Source organism: Anomaloglossus baeobatrachus, chromosome 3 (genome assembly GCF_048569485.1).
Source record: "Anomaloglossus baeobatrachus isolate aAnoBae1 chromosome 3, aAnoBae1.hap1, whole genome shotgun sequence".
Lineage (NCBI taxonomy): Eukaryota > Metazoa > Chordata > Amphibia > Anura > Aromobatidae > Anomaloglossus > Anomaloglossus baeobatrachus.
In genome coordinates this window covers 107,286,553-107,304,113 of record NC_134355.1, presented here as the reverse complement: position 1 = coordinate 107,304,113, position 17,561 = coordinate 107,286,553, and the positions used below count along the sequence as shown (strand labels likewise).

Below are 17,561 nucleotides of genomic sequence, written 5' to 3'. Positions count from 1 at the left end.
ACCACTTGCAGGCACTGTATATATGTATATATATATATATATATATATATATATATATATATATATATATATATATATATATATATATATAATATATTTATAAATTATTATATTATATTTTAGCTGTAGTACCCGGGTGTTGCCCAGGATAGTAACTGTCTCTCTTTGTCTGTCTCTCGTTTTGTCTGTCTCTCTGTTTGTCTGTATCAGTCTCTGTCTGTCAGTCCCTTTCCCCGTCGGTGTTGTTCCAGGTCTGTCTGTCTCCCCATCTACACAGGAAAAAGCTGTGGATATAAGGAGCGCAATATGGTCTTACCAGTGTAAAATATGGTGACTTTTTAATAGAATAACTGCTCACCTGGAATGATTGTGAGACTCACAACCAGTATACACATATAACAGCTGCAGCCGATCCCACGTGCCAAAGGCAGAAACAAGACAAAAACCAGGATAATTGTGGTATACTCCGCACTGCTGTACAAAGAAACACTACAAAAAATAAAAGCAATGTGGATGGTTTATTCTACGCGTTTCAAAGTGATATCCCCTCTTCATCCTCAGGAAAATCCACTGATAAAAGATTTATCGGTTTTAAGTATTACGTTTTATCGGTGGATTTTCCTGAGGAAGAAGAGGGGATATCACTTTGAAACGCGTAGAATAAACCATCCACATTGCTTTTATTATTTGGAGTGTTTCTTTGTACAGCAGCGCAGAGTATACCACAATTATCCTGGTTTTTGTATTGTTTCCCCGTCTGTCTGTTTCCCCGGTCTGTCTCTCTGTCTCTCTCTCTCTCTTTGATTGTCTCTCTTTCTCTCTGTTTGCCTCTGTCTGTCTCTTTCCCTGTCTCTGTCTGTCTGTCTCTCTCTCTCTATCCATCTCCCCACGACATCTTATTACCTCACACATAAGCTTCTTATACTATGAATGTCCTTTGTTCCTATAGCAACCAATCACAGCTGCTATTATAAACCTTTAGCTCGCAGCTCCATTCACTTTAATGGAGGCAGGTTTTTTGGAGAGTAACTGTAAAGCACGGGGATACATTTTCTTGTGAAAACATAGTCTGACGTTCCCTGAGTCACATGGGGTGTCTGTACAAAATTTCATGATTGTAAATGCGACAGTGCAGATTCCTTTAGCGGACACACACACACACACACACACACACACACACACACACACACACACACACACACACACACACACTCTCAGCTTTATATATTAGATACATGGATCGATTTTCGGTGGCTCAGTGGTTAGCACTGCAGTCTTGCAGCACTGGGGTCCTGGGTTCAAATCCCACCAAGGACACCATCTGGAGGAGTTTGTATGTTCTCCCCGTGTTTTGTGGGTTTCCTCCGGGTACTCTGGTTTCCTCCCACACTCCAAAGACATACAGATAAAGACTCTAGATTGTGAGCCTCAATGGGGAGAGTGTTGCCAATGTATGTAAAGCGCTGTGGAATTATTAGCATTATATAAATGAACAAATTAAATTGAAAAGTGGGGTGTGCAATATTATTCATCCCCTTTAAGTTAATACTTTGTAGCACCACCTTTTCCTGCGATTACAGCTGCAAGTCGCTTGGGGTATGTCTCTATCAGTTTTGCACATCGAGAGACTGAAATTCTTGCCCCTTCTTCCTTTGCAAATAGCTGGAGCTGAGTGAGGTTGGATGGAGAGTGTTTGTGAACAGCAGTTTTCAGCTCTTTCCGCAGATTCTCGATTGGATTCAGGTCTGGACTTTGACTTGGCCATTCTAACACCTGGATACGTTTATTTGTGAACCATTCCATAGTAGATTTTGCTTTATGTTTGGGATCATTGTCTTGTTGGAAGACAAATCTCTGTCCCAGTCTCAGGTCTTTTGCCGACTCCAACAGGTTTTCTTCAAGATTGGTTTTGTATTTGGCTCCATCCATCTTCCCATCAATTTTAACCATCTTCCCTGTCCCTGCTGAAGAAAAGCAGGCCCAAACGATGATGCTGCCACCACCATGTTTGACAGTGGGGATGGTGTGTTCAGGGTGATGAGCTGTGTTACTTTTACGCCAAACATATCGTTTGGCATTGTGCCCAAATAGTTTGATTTTGGTTTCATCTGACCAGAGCACCTTCTTCCACATGTTTGGTGTGTCTTCCTGGTGGCTTGTGGCAAACTTTAAACAACACTTTTTATGGATATCTTTGAGAAATGGCTTTCTCCTTGCCACTCTTCCATAAAGGCCAGATTTGTGCATGTACAACTGATTGTCCTATGGACAGACTCTTCCACCTCAGCTGTAGATCTCTGCAGTTCATCCAGAGTGATCATGGGCCTCTTGGCTGCATCTCTGATCAGTCTTCTCCCTGTTTGAGATGACATTTTTGAGGGACGGCCGGGTCATGGTAGATTTGCAGGGGTATGATACTCCTTCCATTTCAATATGATCTCTTGCGCAGTGCTTCTTGGGATGTTTAAAGTTGTGGAAATTTTTTGTAACCAAATCCAGCTTTAAATGTCTCCACAACAGTATCACGGACCTGCCTGTTGTGTTCCTTGGTCTTCATGATGCTATCTGCGCTTTAAACAGAAAACTGAGACTATCACAGAGCAGGTGGATTTATACGGAGACTTGATTACACACAGGTGGATTATATTTATCATCAGTCATTTAGGACAACATTGGATCATTCAGAGATCCTCAATGAACTTCTGGAGTGAGTTTGCTGCACTGAAAGTAAAGAGGGCAAATAATATTGCACCGCCCCAATTTTCAGTTATTTATTTTTTTACAAAAGTTTAACATAAGCAATAAATTTCATTCAACTTCACAATTGTGTCCCACTTGTTGTTGATTCTTCACCATAATATTTAATTTTTTTATCTTTATGCTTGAAGCCTGAAATGTGGGAAAAGGTTGAAAAATTCAAGGGGGACGAATACTTTCTCAAGCCACTGTATGTCTGTGGAGTGTGGGAGGAAACCCACTCAAACACAGGGTGAACACACAAATTCCTTGAAGATGTTGTCCTTGGTGAGATATGAACCCAGTGCTGCAATGCTAACCACTTACTGACCGAAGATCTATATACATGTGTGTGTGTGTATGTATATGTATGTGTGTGTGTGTATATATGTGTATATATGTGTGTATATATATATATATATATATATATATATATATATATATATATATATATATATATACACACATACATATCTATATATATAATTGCCTTATTCTGTCTGTCTGTCTGTCATGCTCCAAAATTGTGTCACGGTGACATTGTGTCACCGTGACATGTCCTTACGGTGACACAAAGCTGATTGGCCGCTGGGTTCGCCATGGCCCCGCCCCCCCACACGGATTGGCCTCTCGCCCCGGCTGCGCCCCCACACGGATTGGCCAGCCGCTCGCCCAGGCTCTGCCCCCCCCCACAGATTGGCCTCTCGCCCCGGCACCCTGCAGGCATTGGCAACTCGCCCACGCCCCGCCCCCCTCACGCAATAGACGTTAGCTCTTGCCCCCCCCCCCCCCGCATTGCCCGAACTGACACGGTCACGGAGCCACGAATCCCAGGTGAGTACTGTACTCCCCCCCCCCCCCCCCCCACCCCCACCCCCCCCTTTCCCCCCTCACCAACGGGAGCCCACATCAGCGTACGCCGCCGCCGTATGCAGGTGTGGGCTCCCGTGCGAGCGGGGGACGTGTTGCGCTGGTAACCATGCTTGCATAGTTACCAGTAAATCAAGGTCCTGCAGCGGCGGGACTTCCACACGCACAAACATAACAGCACACACACACGCATCATCAGATCATCACTCACATCAGATCGCACTCACTCTCACAAACACCTCACACACACCTCACACACACATCACATCCACACACTCACAGCATCCGGCGATATCGCTTGCTTCTCGGCCTCGATACTGTGCTGTGAGCTTCCAGGACCTGCCGGAGGATCACATGGCCAGAAGCATGTGATATCTCCGGATGTTGTGAGTATCAGCGCGTATGTGCGATTTCGTCAGTGTCTGTGTGTGTGAGTGTATGCGATCGGGTGTGTGTGAGTGTATGCGATCGGGTGTGTGTGAGTGTATGCGATCGGGTGTGTGTGAGTGTATGCGATCGGTTGTGTGTGTGAGTGTATGCGATCGGTTGTGTGTGTGAGTGTATGCGATCGGGTGTGTGTGAGTGTATGCGATCGGGTGTGTGTGAGTGTATGCGATCGGGTGTGTGTGTGAGTGTATGCGATCGGGTGTGGGTGAGTGTCGGCAGAGGAGCACGGCGTGCTGGAGGAGGCTGGGAGCAGAGAGGCTGATCTTGGGGAAGGCTGGGAGGGGGAGGCTGATGCTGGGGGAGACTGGGAGGGGAAGGCTAATGCTGAAGGAGGCTGGGAGGAGAGAGGCTGAACCTGGGGAAGGCTGGGAAGGGGAGGCTGATGCTGAGGGAGGCTGGAAGGAGAGAGGCTGAGGCTGGGAGGAGAGAGGCTGATGCTGGGGAAGGCTGGAAGGAGAGAGGCTGAGGCTGGGAGGAGAGAGGCTGATGCTGGGGAAGGCTGATGCTGAGGGAGGCTGGGAGGGGAAAGCTGATGCTGTGGAAGGCTGGGAGGACGGAGGCTGGGAGGAGAGAGGCTGATCCTGGGGAAGGCTGGGAGAGGGAGGCTGATGCTGGGGGAGGCTGGAAGGAGAGAGGGTGATGCTGGGAGAGGCTGGAAGGAGAGAGGCTGATGCTGGGGGAGGCTGATGCTGGGGAAGGCTGGGAGGACGGAGGCTGGGAGAAGAGAGGCTGATGCTGGGGGAGGCTAGAAGGAGAGAGGCTGATGCTGGGGAAGGCTAGAAGGAGAGAGGCTGATGCTGCGGGCAGAGAGGCTGATGCTGCGGGCAGAGAGGCTGATGCTGGTGCAGCATGGGGAATGGAGCACGATGGGGGGTGCGCAGCATGGGGGATGGAGCACGATGGGGAGTGCGCAGCATGGGGGATGGAGCACGTTTGGCAGTGCGCAGCATGGCGGATGTAGCACGTTTGGGAGTGCGCAGCATGGCGGATGGAGCACGTTTGGGAGTGCGCAGCATGGCGGATGGAGCACGTTTGGGAGTGCGCAGCATGGCGGATGGAGCACGTTTGGGAGTGCGCAGCATGGCGGATGGAGCACGTTTGGGAGTGCGCAGCATGGCGGATGGACCACGTTTGGGAGTGCGCAGCATGGCGGATGGACCACGTTTGGGAGTGCGCAGCATGGCGGATGGACCACGTTTGGGAGTGCGCAGCATGACGGATGGAGCACGTTTGGGAGTGCGCAGCATGGCGGATGGAGCACGTTTGGGAATGCGCAGCATGCCGGATGGTGCACGATGGGGAGTGCGCAGTATGGCGGATGGAGCACGTTTAGGAGTGCGCAGTATGGCGGATGGAGCACGTTTGGGAGTGCGCAGCATGGCGGATGGAGCACGTTTGGGAGTGTGCAGCTTAACGGATGGACCACGTTTGGGAGTGCGCAGCATGGCGGAAGGAGCACGTTTGGGAGTGCGCAGCATGGCGGGTGGAGCACGTTTGGGAGTGCGCAGCATGGCGGTTGGAGCATGATGGGGGTGCGCAGCATGGCGGATGGAGCACGTTTGGGAGTGCGCAGCATGGCGGATGGAGCACGTTTGGGAGTGTGCAGCATGGCGGATAGAGCACGATGGGGAGTGCGCAGCATGGCGGATGGAGCACGTTTGGGAGTGCGCAGCATGGGGGATGCAGCACGATGGGGAGTGCGCAGTATGGCGGATGGAGCACGTTTGGGAGTGCGCAGCATGGCGGATGGACCACGTTTGGGAGTGCGCAGCATGGCGGATGCAGCACGTTTGGGAATGCGCAGCATGGGGGATGCAGCACGATGGGGGGTGCGCTGCATGGGGGATGGAGCACGATGGGGGGTGCGCAGCATGGGGGATGGAGCACGTTTGGGAGTGCGCAGCATGGCGGATAGAGCACGATGGGGAGTGCGCAGCATGGCGGATGGAGCACGTTTGGGAGTGCGCAGCATGGGGGATGCAGCACGATGGGGAGTGCGCAGTATGGCGGATGGAGCACGTTTGGGAGTGCGCAGCATGGTGGATGGACCACGTTTGGGAGTGCGCAGCATGGCGGATGGAGCACGTTTGGGAGTGCGCAGCATGGGGGATGCAGCACGATGGGGAGTGCGCTGCATGGGGGATGGAGCACGATGGGGGGTGCGCAGCATGGGGGATGGAGCACGATGGAAGGTGCACACCTCCCCCCAACACACACACACACACACACGCGCACTGCACAACACACACACACTGGGAACCACAAACAACGCCCTACACAGACACCCACACACAGACAACGCTGCACACACACAACACCCAACACACAAACACCGCAGCACACACAAATATACGCACATACCGCACAACACACACATTGCTCAAAACATACCTCCCCCCAAAACACACCACACACACAAACCGCACAACACACACACACACACAACGCTACAGACACACAGCGTTCCACAAACAACGCAACACACGCAACACACATACAACACCGCTCTCACCCCCCGCCACACCCAGAACATGTACAGCGCCCTACACAAACACTTGGTAACTACACACAACAACATCTATATATATATATATATATATATATATATATATATATATATATATATATAACAAAAATCATACATGAACTACACAATACGTAAATTCTAGAATACCCAATGCGTAGAATCGGGCCACCTTCTAGTATATATATATATATATATATCTATATATATATAATTGCCTTATTCTGTCTGTCTGTCTGTCTGTCATGCTCCAAAATTGTGTCCTTACGGTGACACAAAGCTGATTGGCCGCTGGGCTCGCCATGGCCCCGCCCCCCCACACAGATTGGCCGCTCGCCCAGGCTGCGCCCCCACACGGATTGGCCAGCCGCTCGCCCAGGCTACGCCCCCCCCACAGATTGGCCTCTTGCCCCGGCACCCTGCAGGCATTGGCAATTCGGCCACGCCACGCCCCGCCCCCCTCACGCAATGCACGCTAGCTCTGGCCCCGCCCCCTCCCTCCCCCCGCGCATTCCCCGAACTGACACCGCTGTCACGGAGGTGAGTACTGTACTCCCCCCCCCCCCCCCAACCTCCCCCTCCCCCCCCGGCCCCCGCTCGCACGGGAGTGGTGTGGATACGTTGGTAACCATGCTCGCATGGTTACAAGCGCATCGAGGTCCTGCTGCTGCGGAAGATCCAGCACACACACAAGCATACACACACATCAGATCACACTCACTCTCACACACACCTCACACACACCTCACATCGCATCCACACACTCACAGCATCCGGCGATATCGCTTGCTTCTCGGCCTCGATACTGTGCTGTTGTGACCTTCCAGGACCTGACGGAGGATCACATGGCCTGAAGCATGTGGTATCTCCGGATGTTGTGACTGTGAGCGCGTATATGCGATATCGTCAGTGTCTGTGTGTGTGAGTGTATGCGATCGGGTGTGTGTGAGTGTATGCGATCGGGTGTGTGTGAGTGGATGCGATCGGGTGTGTGTGAGTGGATGCGATCGGGTGTGTGAGTGTCGGCAGAGGAGCACGGCGTGCTGGAGGAGGCTGGGAGCAGAGAGGCTGATCATGGGGAAGGCTGTGAGGGGGAGGCTGATGCTGCGGGAGACTGGGAGGGGAAGGCTGATGCTGAAGGAGGCTGGGAGGGGGAGGCTGGGAGGAGAGAGGCTGATCCTGGGGAAGGCTGGGAATGGGAGGCTGATGCTGAGGGAGGCTGGAAGGAGAGAGGCTGACGCTGGGGGAGGCTGGAAGGAGAGAGGCTGATGCTGGTGGAGGCTGATGCTTGGGGAGGCTGATGCTGGGGGAGACTGGGAGCGGAAGGCTGATGCTGAGGGAGGCTGGGAGGGGGAGGCTGGGAGGAAGGAGGCTGGGAGGAGAGAGGCTGATCCTGGGGAAGGCTGGGAAGGGGAGGCTGATGCTGAGGGAGGCTGGAAGGAGAGAGGCTGATGCTGGGGGAGGCTGGAAGGAGAGAGGCTGAGGCTGGGGAAGGCTGATGCTGAGGGAGGCTGGGAGGAGAAAGCTGATGCTGGGGAAGGCTGGGAGGAGAGAGGCTGATCCTGGGGAAGGCTGGGAGAGGGAGGCTGATGCTGGAGGAGGCTGGAAGGAGAGAGGCTGATGCTGGCGGAGGCTGATGCTGGGGGAGGCTGGAAGGAGAGAGGCTGATGCTGGTGGAGGCTGATGCTTGGGGAGGCTGGGAGAGGGAGGCTGATGCTGAGGGAGGCTGGGAGAGGTAGGCTGAGAGAAGAGAGGCTGATGCTGGGGGAAGCTGGGAGAGGGAGGCTGATGCTGGGGGAGGGTGGGAGGAGGGAGGCTGGGAGGAGAGAGGCTGATGCTGGGGAAGGCTGGGAGGAGAGAGGCTGATGCTGGGGACAGAGAGGAGAGGCTGATGCTGGGAGGAGAGAGGCTGATGCTGGGAGGAGAGAGGCTGATGCTGGGAGGAGAGAGGCTGATGCTGGGGGCAGAGAAGCTGATGCTGGGGGCAGAGAGGCTGATGCTGGTGCAGCATCGGGGATGGAGCACGATGGGGGGGGTGCGCAGCATCGGGGATGGAGCATGATGAGGGGGGGTGCGCAGCATCGGGGATGGAGCACGATGGGGAGTGCGGAGTATGGCGGATGGAGCACGTTTGGGAGTGTGCCGCATGGCGGATGGAGCACGTTTGGCAGTGCGCAGCATGGCGGATGGAGCACGTTTGGGAGTGCGCAGCATGGGAGATGGAGCACGATGGGGAGTGCGCTGCATGGGGGATGGAGCACGATGGGGAGTGCGCTGCATGGGGGATGGAGCACGTTTGGGAGTGCGCAACTCCCCCCAACACACACACACACACACACACACACACACACACGCGCGCACTGCACAACACACCACACACACACACACACACACACTGGGAACCACAAACAACTGCCCTACACAGACACCCACACACACAGACAACGCTGCACACACAACACCCAACACACAAACACCGCGGCACACACAAATATACGCACATACCGCACAACACACACATTGCACAAAACATACCTCCCCCCCAAAACACACCACACACACACAAACCGCGCAACACACAAACCGCGCAACACACACACAGCGCTCCACAAACAACGCAACACACATACAACACCGCTCTCACCCCCCGTCACACCCAGACAACACCCAGAACATGTACAGCCCCTACACAAACACTTGGTAACTACACACAACAACATCTATCTATATATATATATATATATATATAACAAAAATCATACATGAACTACACAATACGTAAATTCTAGAATACCCGATGCGTAGAATCGGGCCACCTTCTAGTGTATATATATATATATATATATATATATATATATATATATATATATAATATATATATATATATATATAATATCGTTATTATTAATTTTTTTTTTTTTTTTTTCATTTTTTATTTTTATTTCAATTTTCCTCATTAATAATTTTCTGCTGCGTATTTTGATATAATTCTTTCTTGCTTGCTGGAGTAAGGCCCTGTGGACACATCCGTTCACTTGTAGACAAATATTCCTGCATCGAGTTCATGATGATCCTGTGTCTGCCATAAAACTGTGGAACGTCTCTTGGTATTTCAGCTCCGATTATTGTTCTTTTGTGGTCTCTTCCCGGCCATCTGCCATTGGTATTTATGTCTCGAGACAATAGCAGAACTGAGTGTGTGTTGTACTGGGGTTATGTCCTATTACAATTGTTGGGATGCATACTGATTTGGTTTTTTTTCTTTCTTTTCCCCACTATCAGCAGTTACAGATTCATGGTGGTTGATCGTCTGGGCATGGATCTTCAGAAGTTGCAGATGAACAACAGTGGCAGATTGCCTGTAAAAACCGTAATGCAAATTGGCATACGTATGGTAAGTATAGAGTGTGGGAATGCTCTAAAGGGGAATTTCACCATTGCATTATCCACGCGAAAGCTACAGAGACCTGTCAGAAGAAGACTTCAAGGGCAAAGGAAGATAGTTTATAGCAAGATCATTTTGGAGACCTTGTACTGAGCAGAAAAGCAAAAATGTTAGGAACTTGGAAATAAATTAATAAATGGAAGTTGTCTTTTTTTGTAAATTTAGCAGGGAAATTTGTCTATGTGCAAAGAGTCATACACAAACCCAATGTGCAGAATCTTAACAGTTTTTCCATTTGTTGCTTGTATTACAGCTGGATATATTAGAGTACATACATGAACAGGAGTACGTACATGGGGATATTAAAGCAGGAAATATTCTACTTCACACTTCGGATCCCAGCAAGGTAACTTAGTTTAGTTTGTACTAAGTAGATGCTTTTTGAAAAGAATAGTGGGGAGATTTATTAATACTGAGACACAATCACTTGATAAACCTGGTCCACTGTGACTAATACATGGACGACATCCTGAGTCTGTATCCTATGGGACACTTCTACTTATTCTTTGTTACACTTCTTCTGATCTATCAGTGCCATCCTGATTAATACTGTTATTGCCAGTTGGTGACGTCCCCCTGGCGGCTGCCTGTGCCAGGTGACGCCCCCCCTGGCGGCTGCCTGTGCCAGGTGACGCCCCCCCTGGCGGCTGCCTGTGCCAGGTGACGCCCCCCCTGGCGGCTGTCCGTGCCAGGTGACGCCCCCCCGGCGGCTGCCCGTGCTAAGTGACGCTCCCCCAACGGCTGCATGTGCCAGGTGATGCCCACCACATTTTAGAGTTTACGCAGAATAGCGGGGGGGGAAGCATGATGAGCACCCGAGAGTCACAATCTGAGACAAGCAGAACAGGCAAGTCAAATTGTTGCTTTAAAGGGGTTGTCTGCTTCTGATTCCATGTTTCACCCAGGTAAAATAATAAAGCCTATACTCCCCTCCTGTACCAGTGTCGTTCCAGCAGTGCCACGGCTCGTGTTGCCAAGGCTCACAAGATGTTGTGACATCACTCTAATCCAGCATCCAATCAGCGTCGGTTTCCTTCTTCCTGCCTTAGGACCAAATGAGCAATCAACAGGAAGTGAGCTCTCACTTCCTGTTATTTAGCTCTTTTGGTCTGAAGATGGGAAAACAGATGCCGGCACTGATTGGACACTGGGGTCGCGTGTTGTCACAACCTCATGTGAGCCCTGGTAACACGAGCCGTGGCACTGCTGGAACGACACTGGTACGAGAGGGGAGTATAGGCTTTATTATTTTACCTGGGTGAAACGTGTAATCAGAAGGGGTTGTCCTAGTAGTGTACAACCCCTTTTAAGCCACATCTTCTTCCATAGCTAGTGTCAAGAATCCATCTCTGTGTGTGCAGTGTATAGGAGACATGCTAGCAGCTGGTTCTCTTCCATTAGGCTCTAAAATAGAAAACCTGTGAAGATTCAGGAAACTAGTCCTATAATACCCAGAAATAGTGATATTACTTATGTACACACACAGGACAGCTTATTCTGAGAAGTCACCTGAAATGACAGGTACCCTTGAGATAAAATGATCATATACCCGGGTGATGGCAGTTTTTTGGTTTATGGGTATCCTCGATTTGTGAACGTAATTATACAAAAAAGTGAAGAAATCTCGCTAACCTTATTTTAATAAGATGGAGTTCAGAAATAAAAATCAATCCTATCCTGGCATAGAAGTGGTTATTTCTGCAGTTCCTAATTTTTGAGGCCGATTCCTCTTTTCTGGGCTTTTTCCGGTGTGATATACGGGTCTATTTTTAGCTGAAGTGCTATTTCCCAAGTTTCCAGGCGCTAGATTCATTCCCTTATATTCTTTCAGTGCTTGAAAGTGTTATGCAGATTAGCATAGATTAACAAATCTGACTCTCCATAAAACATGTTTCGGTGTATAATGCCATTGGTTTGCTTACAATGGGGGATGATTTATTTTCAAGCAGGAAAACCATGCATTGCTATTTTAACATGTTTTAACATATTTTAGCAAATAAAATGAGCTGCTTTGAATATGCAGCTGCTATGGAAATCTGAATGGGAATGAAAACATTGCCTTTTTTTATTGACTTTATCGTTTTTGACTCCTTTTCACATTTTTTTTCTATTGTGCGCCCGGCAGCACACCCAGCAGTAAATAGCGTTTTCTTTAAAATAAAAAAAAAACCAGGTAGGCATTTTCTGCGGAATAATTTAAGGACATTGTATGTGGTAAACACTGATTAACCTCATAAACAGGGAAGCTTTTTTTTTCTTTACGCACAGCAATTTTAAATTCTATTTTATAGTCGCGTTACCAAGAATTCCAATATAGTCGGCAGCGGTGCACGGGGTCTACAGATGTTTGTAGAAATACAGAATTGGAGAGTGGGTTTATAGTCCTAATGTGTTCATTTCATTTAACAGAGAATTTCCATAAGTTTTATAGAATAATCACTGGTACTTCCCCTCTTTTGGTTTTTAGCGCTGCTTTCTTGCGTTCGGCTCCTGGCGATGACCGTGTCAGTTGCTTCTCCTCTTCCTCCTGCTCCGTATTCTTCGTTCTACGTCTCCTGATTTCTTCTTAAAGAGACTGTCAGCATAGAATGACTGTTCAACCCAAGTACAAGCGCTGATTGCACCTTTGGGTGCCCAAACATTCTAAGTACCCCTCCCAACCGATTTTGTTTTCCCTCCATCTCTACCTTTTTCATCTTTGATCGAAAGCTCTGGCTCCATAGACCCAGAGAAGGGCGGAGATGGAGGCAAAGAAGTAGGTGGGGAGGTGCACTGAACTGATTGGCCACACCAAGGGTACACCAAGCCCCTGGTTTGAACAGTCACTCTGTGCTAAGAGTCCCTTTAAAGGGAACCTGTCACCAGATTTGGGGCCTATAAGCTGCGGCCACCACCAGTGGGCTCTTATATACAGCATTCTAACATGAACAGGGCAGATCAAAGTATTGTAGTGCGCCTGCGCGGGACCGGCGAGTGTGGATGATGTAGGACACGTCATCCACCCAGGCTTCAGAAGGAGGACGAAGATGGCCGAAAGAGGAGGCATCAGCACTCGAGAACGGAGACGCCCATATGACAAACTCTAGTGACCGTTTAGGTAAGTATTTTATAAAGTGATTTTTACATTCTACACAGTGGCCTGGGCTCTTATATACAGTATGTTATTATGCTGTATATAAGATCCCACTGGTGGCGGCCGCAGCTTATAGGCCCCAAATCTGCTGACAGGTTCCCTTTAAGAACATAATCATTGCCAAACAGCCAAGGAACAAGAAAAAGACTAATTTATTGGTCAATCGGAATATTTCTCCCAGCACCAAAATCTTCGTTGTCAGCAGCACTTCTCACCGGTTTCGGGGGAGGTGTGGCTGATACCATGTAGTTTGTGTTTGCCTGTGTGAACAGGCCATTAAGTAGAAGTCAATCAACTTGTATTTAGTCAATCAACATTTTGTTTATGGACTGAAACTTGCCTCTGCCTTTACGACCGTGCCAAGAAGCTGGGTGCAACTGGTGTCCAAAGACAGGATATTTCTAAGAAGGATTATCCTTACTGGCGCCAGTGAATTTGGATTGCTATTATCTTTTGTTGATCCTAAATTTGGCCTTGTTTCCCGACTACTATCCTGCCTTGTACTATGGATACTACATCCTGTTCTTGAAGGCTGCTTTTGGTCCTTTCTCCCTCCTTGGGCCTTAGTCAAGGGAAATAGACAGTTCATTAAGGTGCAACATGTGCATCAGTTGTCAATTAAATATATAATATAATTAAAAAAATTAAGTTATTTAAAAGGAACACAATGAAAAAAGAAGAAATCTGCTTGTTCCTGACATCACTCCAGCCTCTCCTGGCTCTCCAGAGGCTGCGATCTGGGAATTTTGTGCAGCCAAATCCACAACTCCTTGTAGATGTTAATATTTTCTTTTAGGCTGGTCAAAAAAATTGTGATTTAGAAAGTCCACATTACAGAACTAGTGATGAGTGCGCACTGCCATACTCACTACTCGTAACGAGTAGTTGGACGCTTGGATGGGCGCTACTCAAGTACCTGAGTATAAATGAAGTCAATGGGGGATGCAATCATTTTTCCAGAAGATTTCCCAGAAAAATGCTCGAGTTCCCCATTGACTTCTATTATACTCAACTGCTCATTACGAGTACAGAGTACCCGAGCAATGTAGTGCTCGCCCATCACAACACAAGACCTGTTCAAGTGAGAAATGGCCACTGCAAGAACTGTGGCACTGCTCCAACACTGAATAGATTTGCCATGGACCTACTTATAATAGGGTACACTAAAAAAAATCTGTCCTGGATTTTGAAGCAAATTTTACAGTCTACAGTCCTTGTCACATCCACATGCAGTTTCCATCCTATGCAAATTTTATAGGTTAAATAGGTTTTCCACTAGTAATGTAACTCGGTTTCTTTTATCCTAACTTTTCCTAAATAACACTTTCCTATTATACTTCTATCTACTCTGCTCCTGTAAGCTTATCTCTAACAGGCTTGTAAATACCTTTCTTTGTTGTTGTAGCTTTGATCCTTGCGGTCTGAAGACCGGAATCGGACTAAAGCTGGGTTCACACTAAGCGACAGCGACAACGACGTCGCTGTTACGTCACCATTTTCGGTGACGTAACAGCGACCTTGTAAGTCGCTGTTATGATCGCTGCTTAGCTGTCAAACACAGCAGAAGCAGCGATCATAACGTCGCTGTGCTACATGTGCAGAGAGCAGGGAGCCGCGCTTAGCGCTGGCTCCTTGCTCTCCTAGGTACAGTACACATCGGGTTAATTAACCCGATGTGTGCTGCAGCTACATGTCACAGTGCAGAGAGCAGGGAGCCGCGCACACTGCTTAGCGCTGGCTCCTTGCTCTCCTTGCTACAGTATACATCGGGTTAATTACCTGATGTGTACTGCAGCCACATGTGCACAGAGCAGGAGCCGGCACTGGCAGCAAGAGCGGAGGCTGGTAACGAAGGTAAATATCGGGTAACCAGGGAAAGGTCTTCCCTTGGTTACCCGATGTTTACGCTGGTTACAGCTTACCGTAGCTGCCAGACGCCGGCTCCTGCTGCCTGCTCGCTTCATTTCGTCGCTCTCTCGCTGTCACACACAGCGATGTGTGTGTCACAGCGGGAGAGTGACGACCAAAAAATGAAGCTGGACATTCAGCAACGACCGGCGACCTCACAGTAGGGGCCAGGTCGTTGCTGGATGTCACACACAGCGACAGCGACGGGACGTCGCTGCAACGTCACAGAAAATGGTGACGTAGCAGCGACGTCGTTGTCGTTGTCGCTGTGTGTGACACCAGCTTAACTGAGCAGGGAACGTCACGTCAGTGATGGGGGTGGGGCTGCCTCTCTGTGAGCGACCGCAATCTGGTTACACATGCCCAGATCACACTTCCCTCTACTCTTCGCCTCCACCAGTGCCCTGCTCAACTGGTCTGATTCTGGTCTCCAGACCTGAAGGATCAAAGCTACAACAACAATAAAGATATTTACAAGCCTGTTAGAGATCAGCTTACAGGAGCCGAGTAGATAGCAGAAGTATATCAGGAAAGTGTTGGTTAGGAAGAGTTAGGATAAAAGAAAGGGGTTCACATTAGTAGTGGAAAACCTGTTAAGTCTACCATGAAAATATGCTGAAAAAAAAAATAAAAAGGATTGATAAGCCAATGTTAAAATGTCATTTGCTTTACTGCAATTTTAATTCTTTGGGAATATTTTAAGAGGCAAGTCTGGATCAAAAAATTAGCAGCTGCAAGTGAATGTCCCAATAGCTGCTGACCATTGCCATCATCTTTTTTGGTAGCATTTCTCTGAAGGTCACGGTCTCTGACGTCCATTACTATTTTTACACCATTCGCGGCCCTTTCAAAAAGAAGTTTCATCCATTAGACAAAAGTGTTGGCTTGTACTTTTTCTGTTTTTTATGCATTCATGTCTAATAAAAAGTGGAAAAGATGTCTTTTATATAAGAAAGGACCTATGGAAATGAATCTCCTAAATTCTAATTGATGATGTTTTGTCCGCCTTTGTGTTCTTCTTTTATTACTTTATGCATTCTATATTAGCCGCGCTGCTTTGTGTGTTGAAAATGACAAACTTTACAAACCTTTACACAATTAAGTCAAACGCTCTAATCGGATAAAGTATCTTCGTGAAATGCGAGAGCTTCTAAGATATAAACTGAGAGGACACATAAAAGACACATTGCAGTTTATGATGTGTAGATACCCACCTGGAGAGATGAAAACTTGGGAGATAAAGGAGAGGGAAAAAAACTGAAAAAATGGCTAAATTCAGAAACCAGATATGACTGATGGGAAGGATTTAAAGTGGAAGGGTAACTGTTATAGCCCCCAGATGTGCATATTTTATCTTGAGGCGCCATTTGGTTTAATAAAATGTAGATCAAAGCTTGTCCTTAACCTGTAAGTTTCTTAAGGCTTAATTATAAAGGTTATACTTTCAAAGGACAAAAGCATTATTCATTTATCTGTTCTCGGCTTCCAGGTTTATCTTGCAGATTATGGACTTTCTTACAGATACTGCCCCAATGGGAAACACAAAGAATATAAAGAAGACCCAAGAAAATGCCACAATGGGACAATTGAGTTTACCAGCAGAGATGCTCACAAGGGGGCTGGTATGTTCCTTTTTATTATTATTACTGTATGAGTAGTTTAATTAAAAGAATATATAATGTGTAAAGTGAGCGGAGATCTTTTACAGTCGCACTCTGCCACACGTAACTTATTCTGTGGCGTGCGCTGAATTGTCTGTGTGCGCCGTTCTGTCCTGTAATTTACCTGGACGGGGCTGCAATATTTTATTTGATATCTGTATGTAGAATTATATATGGTGTCTGTCTGTCTGTCTGTATCTATCTATCTATCTATCTATTACAATATTTCTATCCAAACAGGACTGCTAAAAGTCAGTCATAAAATATGCTAAAAGTGGATGAAGAACCGTATCAAACAAATGAGATTATGCCGCTCTGTTGTAACTGAGCACTTGTAGCTGAGAAGCGCTCGGCTACAACAGAGCGGCAGAAGCACTCAGCTTCTGGCGCTCTGTTGTAGCTGAACGCAGCGCTTCTTCCGCTCTGTTTTTAGCTGAGCGCTTCTGCCGCTCTGTTTTTAGCTGAGCGCTTCTGCCGCTCTGTTGTAGCTGAGCGCTTCTGCCGCTCTGTTGTAGCTGAGCGCTTCTGCCGCTCTGTTGTAGCTGAGCGCTTCTGCCGCTCTGTTGTAGCTGAGCGGAGCGCTTCTGCCGCTCTGTTGTAGCTGAGCGGAGCGCTTCTGCCGCTCTGTTGTAGCGGAGCGCTTCTGCCGCTCTGTTGTAGCGGAGCGCTTCTGCCGCTCTGTTGTAGCTGAGCGCTTCTGCCGCTTTGTTGTAGCTGAGCTGAGCGCGTCTGCCGCTTCTGTCGCAGCTGAGCAGCAGTAACCTGGTGCGAAGAAGGATGGGGGTGAATTCTTAGTGCAGCCAGGTATACTAGTGACGGTTTCTGCTGCATCAGAAT

At 48.4% G+C, this 17,561-nt stretch overlaps 1 protein-coding gene across 2 annotated transcripts in view; it reads left to right on the top strand.

The window, feature by feature from the left end:
- VRK2 (VRK serine/threonine kinase 2) overlaps positions 1-17,561 on the top strand; it is a 148,222-nt gene that overhangs the window by 25,197 nt on the left and 105,464 nt on the right. For both annotated transcript variants that reach the window (XM_075339369.1, XM_075339368.1), the window contains exons 6-8: positions 9,860-9,971; positions 10,276-10,368; positions 16,553-16,685. In XM_075339369.1, coding sequence (XP_075195484.1) covers positions 9,860-9,971; positions 10,276-10,368; positions 16,553-16,685 — 338 coding nt within the window. The remainder of the gene's footprint in view (positions 1-9,859; positions 9,972-10,275; positions 10,369-16,552; positions 16,686-17,561) is intronic.